We start from the raw sequence: 26,972 nt of genomic DNA, 5'->3' as shown, positions 1-26,972 counted from the left end.
TACCTTTCAATCCCAATACTTTCAGTTTAGATTAACTTCTTAACCCTTCTTTTCAGCTATCCGGTTTTGAATAACTTTATTTGTGCTACATATAAAACTGAAAAAAGTTACCTTGGACCATAAAGGCTATTGCTAACAGACATTAACATCTTTAGTGACCGAGGGCATCTAGCAGTACCAGAGACCCTTAAGGCTGGTTAAGCAGAACCCATAGTTACTTTATGACACATTACGGATGATAGATTCGGCCTGAAGTATTACTGGTTACTCCTAAAATCTCCAGAATCACCTCAGGAACGTCACCAGCCATAATTTCCTGTACTTATCCTATCGTATCCATATACTTTATGAGAATACTCCATTCTCTCGTGATGACCTTAAAATACAACAAATATCTTTAAAACTGTGTAATTTCATCTCAAATCTATTATTACGGAAAAGTCCCATACACTTGTGGACGTAATAACTGGATGTATTAACATAAACCTTTTATATCACACTTTCCGAGACTAAAACCATTAGCCACTACACGAATCCAATAAAACGGATGTAATGCGTGGCTTCCCTCCTACTGGCTTACATACTTTTATGACATTAATGTTCGGCATCGTCATTTCAAATTATCACTGTATTTTCCTTACCTCTGCGTATAGCATCTAATGCAAGCCTAACAGATTGGCTGAGAGTAATTCCGAACCAGAGCGTAATTACGTACCTATGGAGCCCCATAATACCAGTTAACGATAACATCCAACTTTCCATAGAATTTTTCATGGGAAGTTTTTAATGCACTTTAATAAGACAATTAATCAAGCTTTTGCACCCCTGATGACTCCGGGTGCAGGGCCTAATCTTTCCGTTAATGGTACACAGGACTAAGACTGAAACATTACGTATTTAAATGAAATTTATTAAATGTGATTGCTGGCAACTATATTATCTAATTTTATTTTTCAAACTATGCACACATGGACTGTTTATGATAGAATATATTGATTTCATGGTGCAGAACAACGTCACTGTAAGAACATGGCAGTTAACAAAACGTGATACTGCAACAACGAACATGTAGATTTACTGTTGGCCCAAACATTCACATACAAGTTTTTCAAGTAATTTTCTCCCCTCAGGAGCAACAACATATTTTTCAGCTGAACATCTTTTGTGCAAGTTAATAAACTGAACACTAATTAATACTGATTTGTATTTAATAACTTTTCACCATCTGCGTCAGTTTACATATCAATATTTTCAAATTCATGGACCTTTTAGAATTGCATTTCCAATTACTACGTATAACATTTACAATGCTTCCTCCAGCCTCGTACATTCTTGTCTGAACCAGTCTTCAAATGATATTTTACTGTGGATAATTTTACAAAGTAAATAAAAACAAGTAAACCAATAGAAAAACATCTTTATTAAAATGCCATTTTGAGCCACTCATTGGTCACTGAAATACCTTTTCTTTTTAGCATTTAAAAAAGAACAAGTTTACCATCCTAAACAACTGTACAACAACAACTGTATATCCCACTACATTTTAAAAATACAGGTGTGGCAGTTAAAAACCCATAAAAGTTTACACACAAAAAAGTTACATTTAAATTTTTTAAACCAAGTACTCAGTAAAAAAATTGTATAGAAGGGAAAAGAAATTTCATAAGAGTTATTATAAGTTAAATATTAAGCATGTTTATGAAAATTCTATCTCGGTGAAATGTCAGTTGATTTTAATAATAAGACAAAAATATTGCAAATCAAGCTAACTACTGGCCAGGTTTCTAAGGATTAGCATTAGGAATTTTTATTGAATGAAATGCTTGTTGATTTTACTTTATTAAAATCAAGTTGTAAATTGAACATTACATCAAATCTATTGGATAACCAACAATAAAATTCAAAGAAATCTTCAATGTCAACTTTACTGGCCAATTAGAAAGCTGGTATTTAAAACCATTATCTGAGCTACATAGGCCAATTCCTGATATAAACCAAGGTGGCTTCAAAATAATGATTTAGTACCAAACAAACCATTAATATTAAGTTACATAACATCACCTTATTCAATGAAAATCTGATTCAACAAATGTCTACACCAGTACAATTTTATGATTGCATACAATATTTAATATTTTGAAAATGAACTACCCAAACATTAAACAACATACAGTTGGGAGACTTAGTTTCCATTGAATTTAGTCTCCAGTTAACTATCTAAGGAAGAGCTTACAGTACCTTACTTAACCATATTTCAACAAACTGTTGAGCACCAACAAATATGGAACACAATATCACTCAACTGCTGTTGTAACTATGATCATATGCTTAGTTTCTGTGCATGAATTTCTTGACATTATAACAATATTATCCTAACATAAGAATATCAGTATTTTGGGATATATTTTACAAAGTGGTACCTTAAACCAATCAGATTTCAACTTGGCAGTAGAAAATCCAGCTTGGAAGTGCTCTTAAAAAGGTGAACACTTTCCCATCTTTGTGGGAGTAAAACCTTTAACCTATGGAACAGATGGAACTGTAAAATGGAATAGGCATTTATACAGCAATTAGTAATTACTAACAGTTTTTGATGTTCTAAAAATACATAGGTCCAAGAAGTCTTGATGAAAACAAAATATAAACCATATAATCCGAGCACTTTCGAAAGGTGGACCTTTCTTATTCAGGAGCAAACTGAAGGTTTCTATTTCATTTTCAATAAAAAAATTTGAAAATCAAAGAACAAACAGCAAAACAAAGGTCTCAAAGGACTTTTCAAAGATACACTAACTTTATGAAACTTAAACATTCTATAATCCCATCTGAAATCGCTACAAGTTTTATATTATGGAAAATGTACAAAAATATTTTTATGTAGTTATGACTTAGCATTACCAAGTCTGGAAACAATGAAAATACCACCTACATAGTTTTTATTTCTTTAGTAAATCCATACTCCATAAGAGAAGTATGCTCTTTAATGTTTTGTCCTATGATACAGAACATGGAAAATGAATGTGGACACAGCATCAGATAAAGGTCACTTATGGTGTTATTTGTAGATCTGAATGTAACAAACATTTATATATTTTATGTCCACATGTATTTGTAAATTACGAGGTTAGGCTTGTGCAAAACACAAGGAAATCTTATTTTTCTCTTTTTATGAGCAAATTCTATAATTTATTTTTAAATATTAAAATATAAATACTTCTGAAAGCTATAAAAATGGTATGTTTAATATTATTTTGCTAAGACAGCATTCTGGCCCAAGCAAAACTGACAATGAATGCACTATTTGTTTCCCAAAAGAATGAATTACTGATTACAGATTATGAAATAAAATATTTAACTGCTACTCATGACCTCGCACAGTAATTTTAGCTTATCACCACCTGGCTCTACAACCATGACAAAGAATACTTATGCTGATACATTTTTATGAACATATGCCATATCCTAGTGATATGACTGAAAAAAATATACTATACCTTTTCCATACATTATATGTAAGATACTACAAAGAAAGTGGTTATCACAGAGTTCTGTTAACTATAGTTAAAAACAAAACCTAAAAGGCAATACTTTTAATTCAAAAAAAGAATTATTTTCCTATGAATACAGATCTTTGAAGAAAGAAATCCCACTTAGTATAAACCAAACAGCACAAGAAAAAACAATCAATTTTCACTCCATAAAAATACCTTGAAAAAACAGTATTACTGATGACATTAAAAACAGAGAGAGAACATCCAATTATCAGCATAAGAATATTACTGTAAATCTTTTAAAGAATGTTTTATTTAATGTTACAAGAAAGGAAAATAATTATGTTTTGTTGCACAACACAAAACTAGGTTTATCAATGCAAGTTGTGTGGCAGTATGTATGTGGAACATAAAACTTACTCCTGTCTGAGTATGTTACCAAGTATTGAAAACACAATCCACTTTGAGAAGTTTCCATGCTGGAACATTCATTAAAATCCAATTCACAAAACCTAAAAAGCAATACGTTTAATTCAAAAATGAAAACAAAGCTTAAAAAAAAACTTTTGTGGAACATCTAGCCCTTTTTTTGTGAAATTTACAAATTCTACATGTGTGAAGAATAGGTGGAAAGTAGTTTTCTTAGTTCACTGTAAAATAAGCTACATTAGGAAACAACAACTCTACTGATCTCTAACCACACACTGCAAACATCTCTTCACTCTCACTGCTGGTTGGCTCATGATCCAAGTTTTTTTTTTTTTGTGGAGTGAGTAAAGTTTGGAGCCATTGTACTACATGACATTTGAGAGCATAAGACAGACCCTTGAATCAATGAAAACTTAAATCAAAAGCATAAAATTCTAACACTTAAAAACAAAACAAAACTTGACTATCTTATAACTAAATTAAAGCCAATGAAATGTAGGCCTAACTAAAGTGCTGCAGACTTTGTTACGTGATGTTTCTCTGCAAAGAAGTTTTTATCCATAGTTTATAATTTCATCAGCACCACAAGAGAAGTCAGGGAAGTTTTAAATACAAACAACATGAGAAAAATAACAATATTACTCATGCAGCAATATCCTTAGAATACAAGGTTTTCATTCATATCCTAATCTGTGAAAACTCTACTCACTACAAAATAATTCACTAAATCTGCACACTTATTACTCGACATTTATAAATTATAATGATTATTGTTTAAACTCACAAATATACAGGACTATAAAGTACAAATCTGAGACATGTTAATATACCAATTGTCAATTTTCAATCTTCATACAGCTGTTGCAACCTATACATCAGTTTGTGAGCATTTATATAAAAACACTTGAGTTACATTGAATAGACTGAACAATTTAACTAGAAATAAAAAGATGAAACCTTCAGAACCATAGTGCTGTAAAGTAACCTTTATTATACTGTAAATAATAAAACAAAATGTCTGAATGTTATTCTTTCTACTAGATTAGTGGTGATCTTTTGTTTTATTTTAATTAAAGTTAGTGGCCTTCAACACTATTTACAAAGTAGGATCTTTAGGTTTTGGAAGATTAGAGTTGTTTAAAACCTACATACAAAACTCCCCTAATTTCTTGAATAACAAAATGTTATTTTAAATGTGACTTGTACATTTTCGTTTTTCATAAAAAGTTCCTAAATTCAACTGTTTGAAAAGACAATTGGAACACTGCTGAAAAGTTGAGTGTTGGCCTTAGAGGAACAACGTGGTACAACAACCAGTATTTTATAATTATATTTTGTATGTTATAGACAGTTCCTGTGTGGTACAACAGCCTGTATAATTATATTTTGTATATTAAAAACAGCTCCTGTGTGGTACAACAGCCTGTATAATTATATTTTGTATGTTAAAAAGAGATCCTTCTTATCCTACTGATTCTTAAAATAAAGAAATGTAGAAATTATTTGAATAATATTATAGATACCTTAAGACCTTGGGACAAAAATGCTATTACAAAAACATAAAGTGAATCCTGTAAATGGAGAATAAAAACATTAATAAAAAAGACTGCACATATATAATTCTTAAAGTAGAGAATTCTTAATACTTAGATTACACAAAACTATAAACTAGCTATTTTGAAAATATTACTTGACATTATGTTAACTCTAAGGAAAACAACAGCTGATTAATCCATATCTCAATATGGAACAATAAGAAAAAATGAAGTTTAAAAAATAATATCTCCTTGAAAAAAGTAGATTATTTATCTCCGAGTTCAAGAAATAAAAATGAAAGTAAAAGTAGTTGGTTTATCTTTATAAATAATGCTGACAAAATCACAGGTAACTTTAAATTTCTTTCAGTCTAATTCCATTTGATCAAGAATATGGGATATTCACAATAAACAATTGAACATATTTGTAAAATTCTGAAACATTTATGATTACTATTTATTTTTTTATTAAACTAGAAAATATTACATTTAAAACTGTTTAGAAACATACGTGTCAGAGCTGTGTATTGCGTAACATAACCAAGAAGAAACATTTCAAACCTCAGTCTATTTTCTAATGCTAAAACATTTACCCAAAATATTTACCATTCACTCTCAACTAAGAAATTACCTTTTATATTACACTGACGTCAGTGGTACATTCACACTACTCAGAAGAATAACACAATGGAGCTGTTGAGAATGAGGAAAGTACCACATAAAGTTGTATCTTAAGAAATACTGTTTGCTTCACTATTGAGAACCACAGAAACCCAAAACACAAAATGTTTTACCATCCCACCTGATGCATCATTTACAAACTCTTGTGTTATACATACAAGTATTAATACACAAGTGGACTTGAAAAATGTGAATCATACCAATTCTTGGTACAGTTAATATCAAAAATAACAAACACGCAAGATGGAAGATGACTTACAAAACTACAGCATAATTTTATCCCTATATATTCTTCTCTGGGCTAATTATTTGATGATTTCCTCAGTTAAGATGCTTTAAAATAATATGCAGTTGACTTAAAAATATCAATCTACAGTAACTACCAAACATTCTTACGTTAAATTAAGAAATATAAATATGCATTTGAAATTTTTAATTTTTGAATCTCAAGCAAAATGTTACAACTCACATTTTTAACTGATATATGTAGAAATATTCAGTTAACTACCAACCAACAGTGCATTTTCACAAGATGGATCTATAATATGGTTCACTAAACAAGCTATTTTTAGTGTAAACATCTACAAATAACCTTTGATGTGCATTTTCATCATATGTCAATTCCATATACAATAACCACCTATAAAAATACTTGGTGAAAAATATTGTCTTAATATTCTAAATTAACTCTTTGAAAAAAAGTCACCTTTCCATAATTTTTTTAATAGAATGATGAGCATAGGAAAGAACCCTCAAACAAATTGTCACCTGAGAAGGTGCAAAAGTTAATGGATAGTCCAGCTTTCTTACAATGTTGCTATGTTAAAAAATACTACTTACAGACAACTAGAAATTCTTTTTACACAAAATAAAAAAGACAAAATTATAGGTTGTTCAATATTTATCATTTCATGAACTAGTCTTGATGTTCATTATGTACATTGCTTATTTATGAACATATTCAGATACTGTATCTTAACAAATCTTTAAAGCTAATATGTAACTTTATATAACACCCATTTCTATACTTCATAACTAGTTCAGTATAGATTACTCAGGGATTCATAATAGTTAAACAGGTCAAGAAAATCAAAGGAAAAATTAACTGTACAAGAAATATTAACTTTATCATGTGTTGAAAAGCTTGGATGTATGGAAGAAATATCCTGTAACATACAACATGTAAGCAGAAAACCACTAGAAGTTGCACAGAGAAAACACATAAGATAAATTATTTATTTTTTCTTCTGAGACACTAATTTTTCACTCTTAGTTTATTTTTGCAACATGCACTTTACACCATGACTTGCAATAATAAAAATAGGTTTAATACCAATATAATTAATCTGTATGCCCTTTACGATGGCAAGAAAAATTAGGATATTTTAAAATTTTATTAAACTTTTTACAAAAGTCTGGATATGTTTTAACAGTACAAGAAATGGATATTACACATATGGACAAGCAAAACAGTTTCTTTGCAGTTCAAATGAAGCCCTTAATGGCCATCATTACCTTAAAAATACAGCCATCATTGGAAGGTATTACATGTTCCAAAAATGTAGATTCTCAAAACTATTTCAAAACATCCTAAGAAACATATTATAATTATACTCTATTACTTAAACACCTATGTGTAAATACAGTATTTGATTAGAAAAGATAATTTATTCCATTGTAAAGTGAAGCTACAAGACAAATTATATATTTTGTTTTCAAGTGCATTTTCACCAAATAGCACAAACTGTCTGATGAAAAGGGAAAAACTATTTATATTTTTCAATTACCAATACACACAAAAACTAAGAATAAAGATAATAAAATGAAAGAATTGATGGTCACTTAAAACTGCAACACAATATCCATGAAGATAAATCATCATATTAAACTAAGCTACATGTTGTAAGTAGTAATGTCTTTTAACTTCAGAAATTTAAAAGAGCAAAATAAGATTTCTAAACATACTGTATTCAACTTTATATTTACCAAACTTAACATTAAAATAAATTTATTAAAAGTAATTTCTATTGAACAACAATGCAATTAATTTTCCTTTTTATCAGGACTATATGAACTGATAAAATGTTCCCAGATGAATTTAGAAACCAAGCTCACAAAAGTATACCTCAAAATTGCACAAATTACTGAACTTTCCGAGATCCCTAAAAAATGTGAATACAAACAGTCAAATACACAAAAATGAAATTAATACACAATTGTAATCAATAAAATCCAATGCTAAAAAAAAAATGTTCAAAATACAATGTCCAAAACACGGAACTTGTATTTTGTTCTAGGTATTTGTAAACCAGTGAAACTTTAGTTAAAATCACCCAAAGTGTAAAGCATAAATTATTTACTAAGTCATTTGCATTTTAGCTTGACTAAGCAATCTTATCACCAAAATGTAAGCTAAGTTCAGTGTAGAAACCTGATGCAAAGGAAAAACTGACAAACCATAAAGCTCCTTGGTGCTGTTCTTCTATCAGTGTGAAAATAAAACTTTGTTAGTCGATGTACAATAATGAAGACTCAAGTCTGCTGGATAGGTCTGTGTTGATGGACAGTGACATAAATGCCATGCAGTTGGGTGATACCAGGTAAAAACACTCCCTCCAACATTGGATAAATGTGAGGACCTGTTATCTTTTTAGATGCATTCCACCCATGAACTGGAGGCATGCTTCTTAATTTGTCTGGTTTTCATATTCCAATATTTGGATATTTTATGATAAGTTAACGCCTATGGGTTGACCAAGGTCAGGCACGATTTTTGGACCTCATCTCCATTACGTTACTTCGTCCAGGTCGTGCAGGAGCATACATATTTTCTTCTATGTGGGTACTGGGGACACTAGGCTTGGGGCAATTTTTTTCTTTTCTATTGTAATGGCCTCTTCCTTCTCCATAACCCCAGGAAGGTCCAGGAATCGAAGGTGGGGCAGATGGACTTGGTCCAGAGTAAGGTGGTGGTGGTTCACTGGGAGGAGCTTGTTGAAGAGGTGCAGCCTGGGTGACTGATCGACCCTGTGCAGCTCTTCCCGGCTGATGAGCTGAGTGACGTCTCTGAAACACAGATACTATTAGCTAACTCCTCTGATAGATACACAGCATTTACTAAAGAATAAATTTCACAAAAACTTACTTTGCACACATGCAACAATGAATCAAGTAAATTTAATTACATAATAAAAATACAACATTTACATGTACACAAAATACATTTAATGATTATGTCAGTAGCTGCCACAGTATGCTTTGCAATTCTTCTGTCATTTTCAGAATTAATCTACAAAATTACAGTTTCAGTAGCTAAAAACTTGTTACAAGTCATAATATTACATCATATCTTACTGGTCAAAATTTATGATGGTCATGCTATATACTAATACTATAACTAGATGGAAATTCATCTCCATCTAATACTACTTTAGTTTTTTTAAATCTTATTATTCTTATTGATTCTTGAATATTTATAACTATAGTTTTAGCCCATAAATTATGTTACGTCTTCTGTACATGTCTTGTTGCAATATTATTTAATTAACCTTTATGTTTGTAATATTTATTTGAAGTTCTTTGTACTCAATGATTCAGTTTTAAAGACATCCCTGCAAATGTCATACAAGAGAAATGACAGGGAGGAATGCACAGTTAATCTTTCTCTTTTGTTTGTAATACATTTGGTTAACTTGGAAAAAACAACAACAACAAAAAGAGGTTTTCAATACACTTGTTAAATTCAAAATATATCTAACTCAACTCATGTGAAGTGTTCATTTCAATTATTTATTTGGTTTTTAAATTATATAAATGATAATCAATCATACCAGTTAAACAAGTAAATCCAAATATTATATTTTTTCTACAGATAATATATCCTCAATCGAAAATTTAAAGATACTTCGTCATTCTTGGAATATTAACATTCTGAGCTTATTCTGTAACCATGTATAGACACTGAATCTATGGTAACCACCTTTTTAAATGCCATGTGCACTACACTATTCAATAAATGTGAACACAGGTCTGTATTTACCATTAAGCATTTTTGATAATTCAAAAAAAAATTCAATGACACCTTTTATTGTATAAGTATGAGGTATTTCACTTACTTTCAGTTAAAATAGATGTTAAACAGCTTATTTACTGTTTTACACACTAGTACCGACAAAACCAGTGCTAGTGCAGTTCGTCATACATACAGTCTATAAGAACAAGATAAAAAGTCGCAATACTTGTTTGTGACGAAGAATTCATCATTGAGAAAAAAATTAATTTGACACTACAAGACAGCAGTATACATTATACTTGATTAAATAATACAACTTACTGACCATCAGTTGCAAGAATTTTTTTTATATAAAATAATGTTACTGCTTATAGACTTAATTAAGGTAACAATAACATAAAAATCAACTGGTGAAAAGAGAATATATAAAAAAACAAAACAATCATGAACAAAACAGCCTTACTGACTAAAGGTGTTTGTGCACTTATGTGAAAACCAAATTGAAGATTTTGTGTTAACATGTCAAACTAGAAGCAATCACATTTCTTAGTTAATAGTATGCTCTCAAATTAACTACGAAATTAGATTTATATTCTTTATTTCCAGAATTTAAAAAAACCAAAAACTATCAATTTAATACCCTCCCAACTTAAAATTTACAAACATTTTCAATGATCATTTTTACTTCTATCAGGTTATTCCAAAAAACAAACCAGTAAAAACTTTTGACTTGCACTGCACAATTTCACTTATATAAGACCACTTAAACACTTACCTTTCTTCTGAGTGTGTCTGCTGGTCTCCTAAGGGTGTCTGTGATACGAAGTGCAGGAGGTTTTCTCGGATTACTGCTTGGTGTATGAACAGCACAACATTTGATAAACAGACCCATGAAGATAGCTAATCCAATCAGCATCATCATAACACCCCACCAATAGGTCTGTAAAGAGTAAAATATCAGCTTAAAAGTATTAGTAACAAAAACTTTTATCTCAAGCTGTATTTATATAAATTTAAGAAGCTAATAAATGAAACCACACAAAGTTAAAAATAATTTTACTATCATATTCACAAAAATTATTGCAGGTGAAAGCAACTTTGACTTTTGGTAATGTTGTTATTTATGAACTGTTAAAAAATATCACCCCCTAAAAACATAAACAGTAAATTTTGCTTGAAGTTAAGCAAAGTATTGCAAGTATTGAAACTCAATTTTTAGCATTGTAAGCCTACAGATACACCATTGTACCACATGGGGGAGGAATTGTTAAGACAAATCAAATTACTTTTAATAAGATTGAACAAGTTAGTACATATAATTAAATATTAAGATAAGAATTTCCACAGACATAAATATGTGCAAGTTAATAACTTGAATGTAAACAAACTATATTAATCTTAAACTCCCAAGCATGTGAATTTTTATGCATGCACAAAAACAAACTGTGAACTAATTATTAGAAACAATATTGTCCAAGCTAGTAGGTTAACAGTATTCAATAAACATGATACCTGATACAGGTAAGTTTACACAGATATCTAATTGATACTCAACTTTACCAACTGTTCAATACATGAAGCATGCTATCTGCTGTAACTAACAGAGGTTCAATGAAACTCTAACCTCTGTGATTATAAGGTTTAAATGATAAATTTCAAAGTATGAGGTAGTTTGCATCTCAGTGTACATGCATTACAGTTCATTTTATGAAAACCAGTTTTACATAATATTTTTTCAATGAACAGTTTTCAAAATTCTCATAGATTCAGCAAAAAAGGAAATTATCTAAAAATATTTTCATGAATTATTTCACATTTTTTCTTAGAATTGTTAACATAAAGATGGCAATCAGTACTTAACTAAGTAAAAGTGTGTAATGTTAACAATATAAGTGACTTATTTGTAGAGAGTTTAGAGTGTGACTCGATGCAAAGTATTCATTGCCATACATTTAGCACAATATTTTTTTTTCAATATAAACATAACATTTCAACCAATGGTTTTCTAACTCCCATCCTACCATGTTGTGATGAGGATTCTGGCAAGTATTGTAAAGAACTGATCATGCATACTCTATGGAGGATGCTGATTTCAGCAGAGAAGGAAAATATATATATTATGTTGTAAAAGTACAGAAAATGACCATTATTCCCTTCAAACTTTGCTTTTGTGACCTGGATTATGAAGTTTAGAAATTAACTTATTTTCTACGCAAAAACAGGCAAATTCACACATTTTTGTTTACATAAGGTATGAATAAAACAACATATGAATCAAGATTTACATGTATTTACACCAAAGTTATACAAAAATGTTTATAAGTGAGTAGTTTGAGATTTGTGACTGTAATATAAATCACTTTCACGTATCAGCCCCCAAATATAGTGTCCCATCATGTTTTCGTTATATGCTCCCAGGTCACAAAAGCAAAGTTTGAAAAGAAAAATAGGTCTTTTCCATTTAATTTAGGCATAAGCAATTGGGAAATAACATTTTCTGCCCAGGAACAAGTAAACATTTTGTTGCATAGTATAATACTTATAACAGACTATAGTTTAAGTTAACTGAGCAGTCTACAGACATTAACAATGGAAGTGGTTTCAATTTGCCTATCATAGCACTGAGGCCAAAATATTAAAACACAACTGACACTACAAACAACAATGTCCTAACACTAAGCAGTATGTTAATAGGGACAGTCCTGTGGTTAAATGTTTTACACTGTACAAAAATGTCTATACAGCATTTCTGAAACAAAGAAAAAACAGACAGATTTTAAGTGTGGTTTACATAAAATATCCTGATTTCAGAGTTTCAGAAATTATAAAATTTAGATACAGAGGAATAACTAAGTCAAGTTAGTCTATATGATCAAAGTTACTTAACCACTAAAATGTTCCAAAATATTATATCCAAACATTCTTTTTTAAATTCTATTTTATTCCAAAAATGTCGCTTCCTAACTTCTTATCACAATATGTACTATGTTCAACTGTAGCTTTTCAATATCTTTACTATGTTTGCCTTTAATCTTATTTATAGTATCAAATGCTTTGTTTGGGTTTGTTTTTTTTTGAAGTTCATGCAAAGTTACACTAGGGCTATCTGCCCCAGCCATTCCTAATTTAACAGAAGGAAGACAGCTAGTTATTACCACCCACTGCCAATTCTTAGGCTACTCTTTTACCAATGAATAGTGGGATTGACTGTCATTTTACAATGTCTTCATGACTAAAAAGACAAGTATGTTTGGTGGGATAGGGATACGAACCCCATAACTCTCAGACTAAGAGTCAAGCAACCTGACCACCTGGCTGTGCCACGACTAGTATGAAATGCAATAAAAAGGAGAAAAAAAAGGTGAAATACATCAAATAGATATTTATTTCACCATGTGATATTTTAGATGTCTCTAAAAAGACAGCTTACCGTAACCCACTGCCTAATATCCATGAGTGTCTTTTGGTTAAATAGAAGATTTTTTAATCGAGCTAGAGGACCTTCTGCATCTACAGCTCGACACTTCTGAAAGACATCACAGTATCCTTTGAAATCATTACACGGAGATCCAGGTCGTAATTTGATTCCCTTAATATCTTTCATTTTTTCAATTTCATATGTGCTCTTACAAGTTAGAGGTTGATCTATATAGATGAAAAAAATAACAAAAAAACATTTATTAATTTACAAGTACTGATACTTTTGAAAGTCAAATATAAAGGTTTACAAAATTCTTTTCCGTTGGTGAAGACAAGGATTAAAACAGCAGAGATCAATCATACTCAGAAATTAGTTTTATCTAATGTTTTTACATATGTTGAAATAGAACAGGATTTAAGTAACTGCAATAACAAAACCAATATAATTCTAGAAAATGGAGAATTGAATGTACAATATTTTATATTTCATACTTTACATCTCAATGGTTACTACAAAATTATTAAGCTTCAAATAAGCATTTTAATCAATTTGCTGCCAGAATTAAACTTCAGGAATAAATTAAAATGGTGAGAAGTTTCAGTGGTCTACAAGGAAACTACAGGTTGTCATCTTCCAACACTGTTGTTTATCACATTCACATGTTGAACTGTCTACAGTGCTTCCTTGTAGTCCTCTCTGAGCTTCTCTGACGTGGCATCATAATTGAGAGGTTCAGATGGAATTTCAAGACAAAGGCACCTGAAGAAATCTTTTGTAACACAGAATTTTTGATAATCAGGTAGATGGGTGTTGGAGATTCACACATGCATTCCCTCTCAATAATGTTGGAGATTCACACATGCATTCCCTCTCAATAATGTTGGAGATTCACACATGCATTCCCTCTCAATAATGTTGAGATTCACACATGCATTCCCTCTCAATAATGTTGGAGATTCACACATGCATTCCCTCTCAATAATGTTGGAGATTCACACATGCATTCCCTCTCAATAATGTTGGAGATTCACACATGCATTCCCTCAATCAAGATTCACATGTTGTTGAGATTCACACATGCATTCCCTCTCAATAATGTTGGAGATTCACACATGCATTCCCTCTCAATAATGTTGGAGATTCACACATGCATTCCCTCTCAATAATGTTGGAGATTCACACATGCATTCCCTCTCAATAATGTTGGAGATTCACACATGCATTCCCTCTCAATAATGTTGGAGATTCACACATGCATTCCCTCTCAATAATGTTGGAGATTCACACATGCATTCCCTCTCAATAATGTTGGAGATTCACACATGCATTTCCTCTCAATTCCCTCTCAATGTTGTTGAGATTCACACATGCATTCCCTCTCAATAATGTTGGAGATTCACACATGCATTCCCTCTCAATAATGTTGGAGATTCACACATGCATTCCCTCTCAATAATGTTGGATTCACACATGATTCACACATGTTGGAGATTCACACATGCATTCCCTCTCAATAATGTTGGAGATTCACACATGCATTCCCTCTCAATAATGCCTCTACCATCACTCATTTTCTCTCTTTTGGATTACAGCTGAATTACAGACTGCCAAACGAATGAGAAACCAGCTGAATTACAGACTGCCAAACGAATGAGAAACCATAGACTTTTAGCAATATTTTGAAAGGCAGACATTGATAGAACACAACTCGCTCTCAGATATTGCTACAGCCATTATCATGGTTTAATTAAAGGTCAGTCTTACTTGGCAAGGTCTTCTCATTGTTTGTACATATGGCCAGTCTTGGTCTCTACCAATAACCTGTTACCTGCAGATATCATTTCCATGGCATTTAAACCTTGTGCCTTTTGTCTTTGTAATGACATGTAAATAATGATTACAACTAAAGAAGGGAGACCAATGTTCTGTCAAAACAACATGTGGTATAAATACATCATTTGCCTACCTATTATTATATTAGCATAACGTGCTTCCTTACTCAAGAGTGTAGTGTACTTACTGTACACTTACAGTTAGAGCAGAATGTTTTGTTTATTTAATTCAAAAATTAAGCTTGCTTCATCATCTTAATTCAGTCATGGAAATGGATTAACAATGATAGTTACAGCTTCAGAGGCAGGAAAGGGGGAACAGAGATAAATACCAAAAAGTAGCAAGCCCAGTTATACAAGTTAGTAGTAACTATAATTCTACATGTAGTAAGAATATGTTCCATATATCCTTGACTTGTGCCCTTTACTGTGTACTTCTTTGTCTTCCAAGACTCGCTTGTAGAAATCATGATAAAAAATCATGGTAAACAACAGTGTTCACTAACAACATATAGATTAATAATTCGATGTCTGCCACATGACCTGTTCTGCCTATCCTTCCTACAGCTGGCTCAGAACCTGGAAGGGTTTGTTATTCAGTCATGCTGAAAATAATTAAATGTGCTGTTTTTCATATGGTGATTATGATGAAAATTTCTGCTATTTCCATAATTTGGACAGTGGTTACAAACAATTCTAAAACCACTGTTTAGGAATGTCAGTTTTCCATACCTACTGTGTGTACAACCTGTTTACAGATATTTTTTTTTCACAACACTACCAATGCCATTTGTTTTCTTAATTTTACACACTTCCACCAGATTTCTTCAGATGGAAAACCATTAAAGACAGAAAAGTACTACATTATTCATAGAGAGAAAACTATTAAATGGTATTAATTACATTTTCAACTTGTCACAAGTTTCATACTTGCTGTATAAGTGATACATTTTCATGTATGACAGTTTAGAATTAAAAAGGCAACTTATACATATCTGTTATACTTGAAGAATTCTGTCATATTAAATAGAGTTGTTCAAAGTAATTTTAAAAAATGAAGCTTAAAAATATGAAAATTAATCTCATGTGAGAATATTTTGATAATAAAAGTTAAAAAACCAAAAATTTATGTACTAGCTCTGAAAAATCCACAAAGATGAAACAGGTTACAAGTTCTCTTATAATTCTCTGTAAACGTTTTTTTCTTTCTTTCTTTATTATCATGTAAGAAAATTTAGTTAATATGCCCAACATATATGTAATAGAGCTGCAAACAACAGCTACTAGATAGTTAATTTATTAATGGTTTAAATATTACCACAGAAAATACAAAATCAAATAAACTGTAGATGGCAGTAATTGGAAACCATGACTGGATTAACACTGTTACTATTAGACATAGTACGAATGCCTACACTTTTAAGAGTTTTATGCTAGTGTGTTATTTTCCGATTGGTTGGATGAAAGTAAGTCAGTTTACTAGAGCTATGAACTTGTGACTGTACTCTGGTACAATTAATTTTTACATAATAAAGGGGTGACATTCCTCTATGTATTCGGTTTTTATATGTTGTTTGTTCACTATTTAAATGATAATTTCTAATACTGTTTATGTGTGCACAAATACTAAAATGTTTTAAACATGTATTTACACAATAAAACAAGGTAATGTATTTTCATAAGCTATGTGTCATTCTTACTTCAAAAATAGAATATTCTGCACGTACATTTTTAAATGTATTAGTTAAAATATGAAAAGTAAATACACAAAAATCCATGCTACCCCACTATTTGTTAAAGCTACCCATCAATGACTTATTGAGTACTGAAAAAAAATGCATCCTGATAAAAATATCAAATACTGAACACTTACTGTGCTCCTGGCAGGCAACCTCACACATCTTTTCTGGTTTTACTCCATGGTCACTAGACAGAAAGCATTCTTCCAAATCATACTTCTCACAGATAGATCCACTACATTCTCCAATCCAACATACCTGGGTGCCTTCATTACATTCAGTCTTATTTGGTTTAGGAGGTGGTGTAGGACACAATGCACTCCCACCAGTAAATCTCAGTCAAGGTAAACAAAAAATACTGACAATGCTTTATAGTTATTAAAACCAAAAAAAAAACATTAGACTTGCATAATGAATTCTTGTTTTACTAGAAAACGTGATAACATTAAGTTGAACGATTATTCATAATCATAAAACTTTGATAACAGTAAACTACATGAATGTTCTAAGATTAAAACTTTACACTTCTTTCATAAAGAAAAGTTATCTAGTGCTGGTAAGGTGCATTATTTATTTGCAATGCAGTACTTAAAACGACAACTACATCAGCATTTGAAAAGGATATTTGCACACAGACTTATAGCTGCAATCAGAGTTCTCCCGACACAACTTTTTGCTGTTTTCAAAGAGACAATCCTCTGTACAACAAGGCCCCTGACTTGGGCTAAAAGAAAGGAAGATTTACACAAGTTAACATTTACATTTTCTGTAAGTATATTGTCAACATCATTAGTTAATCTCTTCCATTAAAAAGATTATTTTCTTATAAACATGAAAAATATATTTACATCAGACAAAATAATGATAAAAACATCAATGAAAAAAAAATCTTAAACAACACTTATCTCAAAATAAACACACATTAAAAGCTTCCCAGCTCAAAAAAGAAATACGGTGTTACTTTTCTGCAATGCTTTACCATCTAAAATGAGGCAGTCAAAGTTCATGCCATTTTTACATTAATTTTATATATAAAATTAATTAGTCAGCTTTATTAGAACTGTATTATAAATATCAGTAAACTTAGCACCATAACATTGTTTACAATAATAATTTTACTATAAGGAAGATATTTAAATAAGTTCTCAATCTTCACTTGTCTGTTACCATATGTCACTTTTTGCTTTCAATTTCCCATTTTTGATTTTCTTCTACCTCCTACATGACCTCCTAACTTTTCAGGTATATTCTCAAGCTTTATGGAAATACAAGCATTAAAGTAAAAGCCACATGCCATGTCACTGATAGTGAGAATTTATGACAACTTTTGGATCATTTGTAACCAACAAAAAGTGAAGACTTCAAGTTCCTGACAGCTACAGGGCACTAAGCTCTTGGAATAAACTAACCTGAGCATTTTTGTGTCATTTTCTTTGCCAGTCACTGTTCTTGTGCTTCTTGACCAGTTAGAAAACTAGGATTATATTAGTTTTAGGATAGTCTATTTTATATGTGTGAAAATGTTTTATATTCCAAATTACAAATATGAATTTATAAAACCATATTATCCTTACTAAAATTTAGGGTTAAACTCTGACATTGACTTTATCACATGCGTACAAAAGCTTAGAAAAAAAATATCTGAAATAAGTACTAAATTTCGTGAATTTTGTGCACATTTATTCATTGTTATAAAAGTAACTTAAGTGTAAAAATTAAAATTTGGTTAAATAAAAAAACTTAAGTGAAATTAAATAAACAAAATGCTCATGATCAATGGGAGCACATGTAAGAATGGTTGTGTAGTTGACATGGGCATGATGATAACTATCTGTATCAATTATTTACATAAATCTATTCAGTGCAATGAACAGCTATAGTCCTGGAGAATCTAAGTGCAACTGTGAAAAAATCAAAATAAATTAAACTATTAACTCCAGTTGTTAAAATATAGTGTGTAAGTTGAAATGTACAGTTACACTAAAAAAGGAGTAACATATTTTGTGTTTTGTGATGGTTAAAAGGTCAATCAAGTGGGTCAAGTTCACAGTTTTACCAAATTGACAAAACTTTTAATGCTCATTTACAAGGTTCTAAGGATTAGGCAAATGGAAGTTGAAAACTGTAAGGTCAGAAAGAGTATTTAATCTTTATGTGAAAATCATCTTGCACTTAAGACTAGTCCAAGTTGGCCTTTGACTACAAATATTTACTGAGAAATCTTTAGAAAAAACACTCAATTAAAAAAAATCTCATTTGTTGTGAACTAAAAGCTTCTCACACTTCATGAAGATTTACTGACTATATTAAAAAGTACAGTATGTGTACTTTCATAGTTATTTAAGCCCATATACAATTAGTTAACTATTGTTTACACAACCTGTTAAAAATATTTGTTTACTCTCTAAAATCGTTGACTACAAATGCTAAATGTAAACTGAACATTAACACTTATCTCAACCTTGATATCACATTTTCCAAATAATTGAAAAGAATAGTAATTGTTTAATTAATTACAGATGCAAAAATAATACATTTGTTACACTGCCAAAATGTTACTGCAAATATCATTTAAAAAAACCTGAAGCAGCTGTTATATATGAAATCATCTGAGTGTGCCCAATTTCACTTATTGAAATTTAAATATTATGTATGATCCTTACATACACTTTTATAATTATTTCTGTCCAGTTAAAGTGAGAAAAATACCTTGATAATTACTGGAGACATAATAAAGACCCAAAGGCAGTTAAAATAAATTCTCCCCCTCTTAAAAAACTTCATCCACTAACAGGATGTCTAAATGAATATATTTCTTGGTACATGTATGTTACAATCCTATTATAACTAACCTGCACTGAGTGCCTGGGCGTCGAGTACAAGGTTTTGCTCTTGGATCTTGGTTTTTGTATGGTTCCACTTCTTTTGGATAACAACAAATTTCACTGCACTCATTGATGTCCCAGCCACAGTCACATTCCTCTCCTTCCTCAACTATTTTATTACCACAGAAAGGTCCTCCATCCTCTTCAGAAAACAAAGGAGAAAATTACTCTAACAAATGGACAATGAAAGAAATTTATATGCAAAAATGGCTTGTTTGGGTTGAGAAAATAATTTACGTAGAAGGTCGAAACGTTGTTCGCTTTTCTACGTAAAATATTTTCTCAACTCAAATGAGCTGTTTTTGCATACATATTTCTCTACAAGTGGGTTTTCTCGACATCACTGAATGAAAGAAATTACTGTAGTACATGTTTTATGCAAAAACAAAATCAAGTTTCAAACAAAGGGCAAAAGTCATGATATATATGCATACATAATCACACAATAGGAAAATTAAAATCTGTTCTTGCCCTTGTTATTATGACCAAAACAGAAAAAAAATCAGTTTTGATAACTGACAATTTTAGAAAAAGTTTTGGCAACTTAAAAGTTTTGGAGATTTAAATAAAACTAAGATAAAATGTTAAAAACTTTTTTAAAGGATTTTTACGATGGAATATAGATATTTATTTATAAAATTTCTTTTGGTACCTCCAAAGTGTTAAATAGTGATATGTTCTTATTCATGCAATTATAATTCCTAATAGTTATATGATGTCACTGTAAAAAAAGGCTAAATTGAAATAATCTACAACAGAAACTATAATGTTATTAGTTATTGTTTGTGCTATTCTAATTTGCATTTAAACTGAATATAAACAGGATGTATCATAATGCTTAATAAAGTATTTCATTTCCTAACAACCAACTTATGTGATGTCACAAAATGAAAATACAGAACATAATCCCAAAAGAAATATACAGCCACTTGCTATGGAAGAATCAATATTTTTGTAGGTATTTTCCACATCTCTGTATTTAAATAAATAAATAAGAGGAGATTTCTATGATGACCAAAAGTTAGGTTTCCATATTGCCAAGTGAGAATAAAAGACTTTTCATAACTCTTCTATGATGAATAAAAGACCTGACAATACCTTATAAACAAAATGAGCTCCTGAGGTTACATGGCTTGAAGTTACTTATTCCACACCTGATAGATTTTAAACAATTTCCTGTCCAGTATCTCCATCAACTCATGAAAATACAGTTTAAATAATTTTGATCTTGTATTCTCAAATCACCTTAAATATAAAGTTACAATAGAAGTGTTCTGATTGAGAATCTTATTGAAATATTTTGGATGAAGTTATAAAACCAATCAAAACTGCTAATCTAACTTCAAAATAAAAATAATTATTCTTAATTTGCACTGAATTAATTTTCACTAAAAAACAGTCTATCACTCCTTTCATTAAACAGAGTTAATATTTGTGAAGTTATTTCAAAACTTTTTTACACAGCTTAAAATAGCATTACAGAATAAATCCAGTAATTTTACTTATCCTTACAAATAACAAATAATTAGTTTTAACCAAAAATGCACTAACATAAACAAAAAAAGCCAACAAACATGAAAACACTACTGAAGTGGAAATTTTTAACCATATTATTCTGCAACTGAGAAAAAGAACATGTAAAATGCTATTTTTACACACCTGTGAAATCCAGATGCAATATCAGATGTGTAAAAAAAATGATCATTTTACACGAATTTTGCTCAATAGCAGAATTCACAATAAAAATCAGATATATGGTGACCAAAAGTCTCACAAAATACTATTAGTAAACAAAATGTAAAATAATTAAAAGACTTAAGGAACCACATTGAACCAAACAAATGTGATGAAGATCATGTCCCACAAAAGTAGCATTGAAAAAAATATAAAGTAAATTAATATAACAGTGTTAAAAACATATTTGTAGTTAACTAAACATGTATAGGATCAGCCAACTGGACTGATCTTGTATCGTACTTATGATAACAGGATTAAAAACATACTTGTAATTAACTCAATGTGCATAGGATCAGTCAACTGGATTGATCTTGTATCATAGAAATAATGTAAACTATAATTCCAAAATTATGAAGAATACTGCTTCAAAACATGGCAAGTTTTTATTGGAAAAAATCAGATGGTTACTTAAGTTTCTGCACTAAAGAGGTGTCTGTCAAATGCCAAAGTTAATCTGATTCAGACAAATCAAAGTGCAAGGTGATGTTCATGTTAAGTTAGCAAACTGATTGACATAACCTATACAGCCTAATAAGGACATATCTAAAGTTTTACTTATTATCCATATATATATATATATATATATATCTCTACTCTCCAACACAAACTTTTAGGAAACCAACTGTGTAGAATTCATATAATACTGAAAATTCTTGAAGCCAAGTTCATAATATCATGTTGAATGACACTATACAAGCTCAGGGTATGTACACTTTGGGCCCCAGATGCATACATAGGAAATTTTTTTTTTAATCACACCCATTATATTTAACAAGTTTCCTTATTTTGTCAGATATTTTCAAAACAAAAAAAGTTTAAAAAATGTGTGTACTGTACTGTCCCTAATTAATGCCCTCTCTACAATTATTGTAATTTTTCTATAGCTTACTCTGGCAGCAATAGTAATTATCATATATTCCACTTTTGTTACCATGCTTTTGATTTAAAAAAACAAACAAAAAATGTGCACACACACACACTTATTAGCACTAAAAGCAACAAAGCATGTGAAACATTAGCACTGTTACTTTTGCAGTTTGCAATATTTATTGCTGAGAACAACACCTACATGCACCAAGTAAATTAGTGTTTAAATTTTTCATACAATACTTTTTTTCCAAATTATCTTAATTTCTTGATAATGTATTACACTTAACATAGTGAAAACCGTAAACAACGTGGCATTTTGTTTACATTTCTAAAACAATTCACTTGTCCAAAGTACACTCACTGAACATAAAACCTGTACTCAGTTTTTAAAAATAGTATCAAAAGATGTCCCAAAATTAAATAGCTCCTTTTATTAAAGTAGCATTTTGAAACATGCTATTTCATGTATTTTTGCATATAGAGCAAAACCATTCAGTCATTTTAAACAGATCATGGAGACAACCTAATATTTATGCAGAAAGCAACAGTAATTAGCTCACAATGAACTAATTTTAACTACAGGAAATGACGACATCAACAAATAACCTGGCCAAATTCTGTGCTTATCTCTCCTAGTTTTGAATCTAATTATTATTAATATATTCATGTTTTACACAAAACTCAACAGGCAGCCATAGGTGATTTCATAGTGATATGTAATTAAGTGGGTGTTAACACAAAACAATGAGTTATAATTGACTTACAATTTTTTGCCAGCATAAACAGTTGGTTCGAATTTTACAACACCAATCACTCTTAGGTAAACTAAAATCTAAGCAATTTCAATCATAAACTGTAAACAAATGAGGAGAAATAATCAGGAGAATGCCAAGAAAAAATAAAGTTTAGGCTTGTAGTTATACTCTTGTACATAGCATTTGTTTCATAAACAGACACCAGAAGTACTTGCCACTATCATGTATACAAATATTCTGGTTTTAGTTATGAAAAATAACCTATATGTATTTTATAAAATATTTTTATAACTACAATTATTCATTCATAAATCAGAAAAAAATGAACTTACCCAAGAAACAATTTTCTTTTCCATTATTGGTATAAACAGCTTGCAAAACAGCACTGATATTTCTAACACTACAAGGAGAAAATTTATTGTTGTTGAATCGATCCCCGGATGTTGCACTAGCATACATGATGTAGTTCCCTCTACTACCACCAGGGCGACATTCCTCAGGATAGTCATGCTTAAAAAGATAAAATCACGCAGAGAAGGATATATAATACCACCTGAATCACCCATTAACCTTACTTTTGATAAATTTGTAATTGTAATTATTTCACTTTAAAATCAATAACTTCACAATTATATTTTGAAAAACATCATTACAAATTATTTCACAAAAAATAGTTATATCATTTGATCTGGTTGATTCAAATGAAAAGTGATTATCCTGATTAGTGTCATTAAAGAACTAATCAATGGAAATTATGATTAAATCCATTAATCAAAATTAGTGTTAAGTATTCCAAAATCTGAGTAATTAGTTTTAATTATAATGATTACCATGAAAGTAATCAACTAATGAGAATTATTGTTTTTATTATGTTTTCCTTATTCCAATAACCAACAAAATAAAATTATGAATCAAAAGATTGTTACAAAAATAATAAAATTATAATTTCCAATTATTCCACTATCCAAGCATGCAAAATATTTCAAACATGATAGCCACTGTGTCAGTTAATTAGCAAATATCACTAATGATCCATCTCTACAAACATTAGCAACTTATATTTGACAAATAAATTTGTATGGCAGTTGTCTTGTGAATCAATCAAACTTAAACTATATATTCTAAAATTACACAGTCCTGCAAATTTAAACTTCATGAAGGCATTTTTCATAATTCAGATACATAGATTATTGAAAATAAATATTTTTTTTCTATCACGTAACAATTTTTAACACCTTGGAAAGGAAAAAACTGTTACTTAGATCAGGTTACTATTATTTTTATCATCATAAACAATTTTTATTATTATATTTCTCATGGGTTCTAGAACTATCAATAAGACTCTCTCATTGCAATTGGTCTAGTGAAATCAATAGCTAGTGGGTGTCACCATTTTAAGCAAAAGAACATGTGCCCTGACCTCAAAGATGATTAATTTATGCAAAAGAAAATGGAACATTCTGTAAGTGATAGAGGAAAATGAATATTAATATTCAGATTCAGTGTTCAGGAATTATTGTAGAACATGTAAAAATTAAGAAAATAAAACCACTGCAGGCCTATGTATTAAACCTCAATCACATTCAGTGGTAAAAATAGAGGCTACACAATGTTATTGTTGTTCAAAATACATTCAAGTGTAGTTTGCAAATTACATTACATACACAATATAAAACAGTTTTAAATAAGATGAAATAAATATTAATTTTCATATTACAGGTTCAAATTTACAATGGAGGAGTCTCCACAATATCCATTATTGTAACCCTTCTACATCAAAAATTACTTAACATATTATACAGGTTGTGAATGGATTGCCTTAATTCAGCTGTTTTTCTAAATAAAAAAAAATTATTCTATAGTGTATTACATCACTTGGCATAAAGAATGGGCTACTCAAGAGCATATCTCATGAAAAATTATTTACTTTACCAATCTAACCTTATATAACCAAAAATTTCCTAATTTTATATTTTAGAGTAATATAAAAAGAATACACATGAAAAACATGAAATAAAGTATCAGGCTAGGTCTTCTTTCCTTTCGTTTTCAATGATAGTTAACCCTAATTTCTCTTTTACACTAATAGTACTACTGCAGTAAATATTTTTTTTTTTATTAAATATAATACTGCACCTAAATACACTGACTAATAACATGTGAAAAGCAGACAATGTCCTATAACTATCAATTCTTTTGGTTTTCTAACAATGCAACAAAAGAAGTTAAATTTCAACTTAAATCATTGATGCGTTTCCTGTGAAAATAGTTTAAACTAGAAGCAAAATAACCAATTCACTATGTGGTAAACAAGGTGGTATAATATGTCATTAAATAGATTTAAGACTTGGCTTTCTATCTGTTATAAATAGAGTATTAATACAGAGCTGGTAATTTCTGAAAAAGAAAATGTGACAGGTGGGCACGGCAAGAGGTGTTCAATGTTTTTCGTTTATGACTGTAAAAAAATGATTGAAAGCTATAAAAATTATGCTTTGCCTGAGAGACAGTGACATTATAATAAGCAATTTACATTAAATCTCATACTTCTCAGACAGGTGCTAAATAAACTAAAGATGAGATACCTAAAAATATCAATTTTACAATTCTCATACCAGAGGAAATTCTAGATATTTTGACACCTGCCTTATAAAATTAAGAACTTTTTTATATAATATTAAAATTTGCATTATTACCCATGATTTTATTCAAAATTATTTATCATGATAAGAAAGCTGTTTGATTAAATTTTAAATTTAACTTATTAATACTTCATGACATGTACAGAAAAAGATGCTCGTAATAAGTGTTACATCTTCATTTTGTAAAATTACAAGATACACTACTTTGCAAAAGTGTTAGGATAAAAGAATATTTTGCCATTCTTTCCATTTTATACAGCTAATTTTTCCATTACAGAATCTAAATTTCACTATGGTAATGCTTCACTGATCCACACTGACAACTGAATGAGCCAGAGTGAGAATACTTGTCATTCTTCTGAATTCCCATATCAAGAGCATGGCATAAGAGTTCAGCATGAGTGAACAAACTGAACAAATTTAGGGTACCACATGCACTTTCTTAACTATATCGAAAGAAGCTAATTCCTTGATAGCATATGATACTGGTATTTGCAAGAAGGAATAAATTTAACAGCATGCCACAAATAAACCTTGATAAAAAGAGTGTTTAACACTGTATGTTAAGTTTTGATTTCATGCCACAGTCCAAAAAATGTAAATGAATTGTCAGTAGAGCAGAGAATTCCAATAAAAGCTTTATGTGATGCTGTTTCGGCTCTCCGACAAATTGCTACAGATTTGAAACATTCCCCACATGCTATCAAGTACGTGCTAGATTGTGAGACAGGGTTAAGAAAATTTGAAAATATTTGTTTATAAAGCTTTCAGGACAGAAGGAAGCTTACCACTGATCTCAATTATGACATAAATGACCATGTACCTAAGGGCATCAAAGTGTCCAGATCTACTTTATCAAGAAGACTCAATGATGATGGAGCCATCAAGCAGTTAAGAAAACCATTATTTTGATCTGCATATGTTGCCAAGAAACTGAAGTTAA

General features: G+C 30.3%; 1 protein-coding gene across 1 annotated transcript in view; it reads right to left on the bottom strand.

Moving 5' to 3' along the window:
• Positions 1-1,400: 1,400 nt before the first annotated feature.
• LOC143225650 (disintegrin and metalloproteinase domain-containing protein 10-like) overlaps positions 1,401-26,972 on the bottom strand; it is a 62,306-nt gene continuing 36,734 nt past the window's right edge. The window contains exons 8-14 of the mRNA XM_076455446.1: positions 23,720-23,897; positions 19,993-20,167; positions 17,766-17,864; positions 17,275-17,468; positions 13,579-13,793; positions 10,924-11,088; positions 1,401-9,202 (exon numbers count right to left, since the gene is read on the bottom strand). Of these exons, the coding sequence (XP_076311561.1) occupies positions 8,897-9,202; positions 10,924-11,088; positions 13,579-13,793; positions 17,275-17,468; positions 17,766-17,864; positions 19,993-20,167; positions 23,720-23,897 (1,332 nt within the window). The 3' untranslated portion in view covers positions 1,401-8,896. The remainder of the gene's footprint in view (positions 9,203-10,923; positions 11,089-13,578; positions 13,794-17,274; positions 17,469-17,765; positions 17,865-19,992; positions 20,168-23,719; positions 23,898-26,972) is intronic.

The sequence above is a fragment of the Tachypleus tridentatus genome, chromosome 9 (assembly GCF_004210375.1).
Source record: "Tachypleus tridentatus isolate NWPU-2018 chromosome 9, ASM421037v1, whole genome shotgun sequence".
NCBI lineage: Eukaryota > Metazoa > Arthropoda > Merostomata > Xiphosura > Limulidae > Tachypleus > Tachypleus tridentatus.
This window is presented reverse-complemented; position numbering and strand designations above follow the sequence as displayed.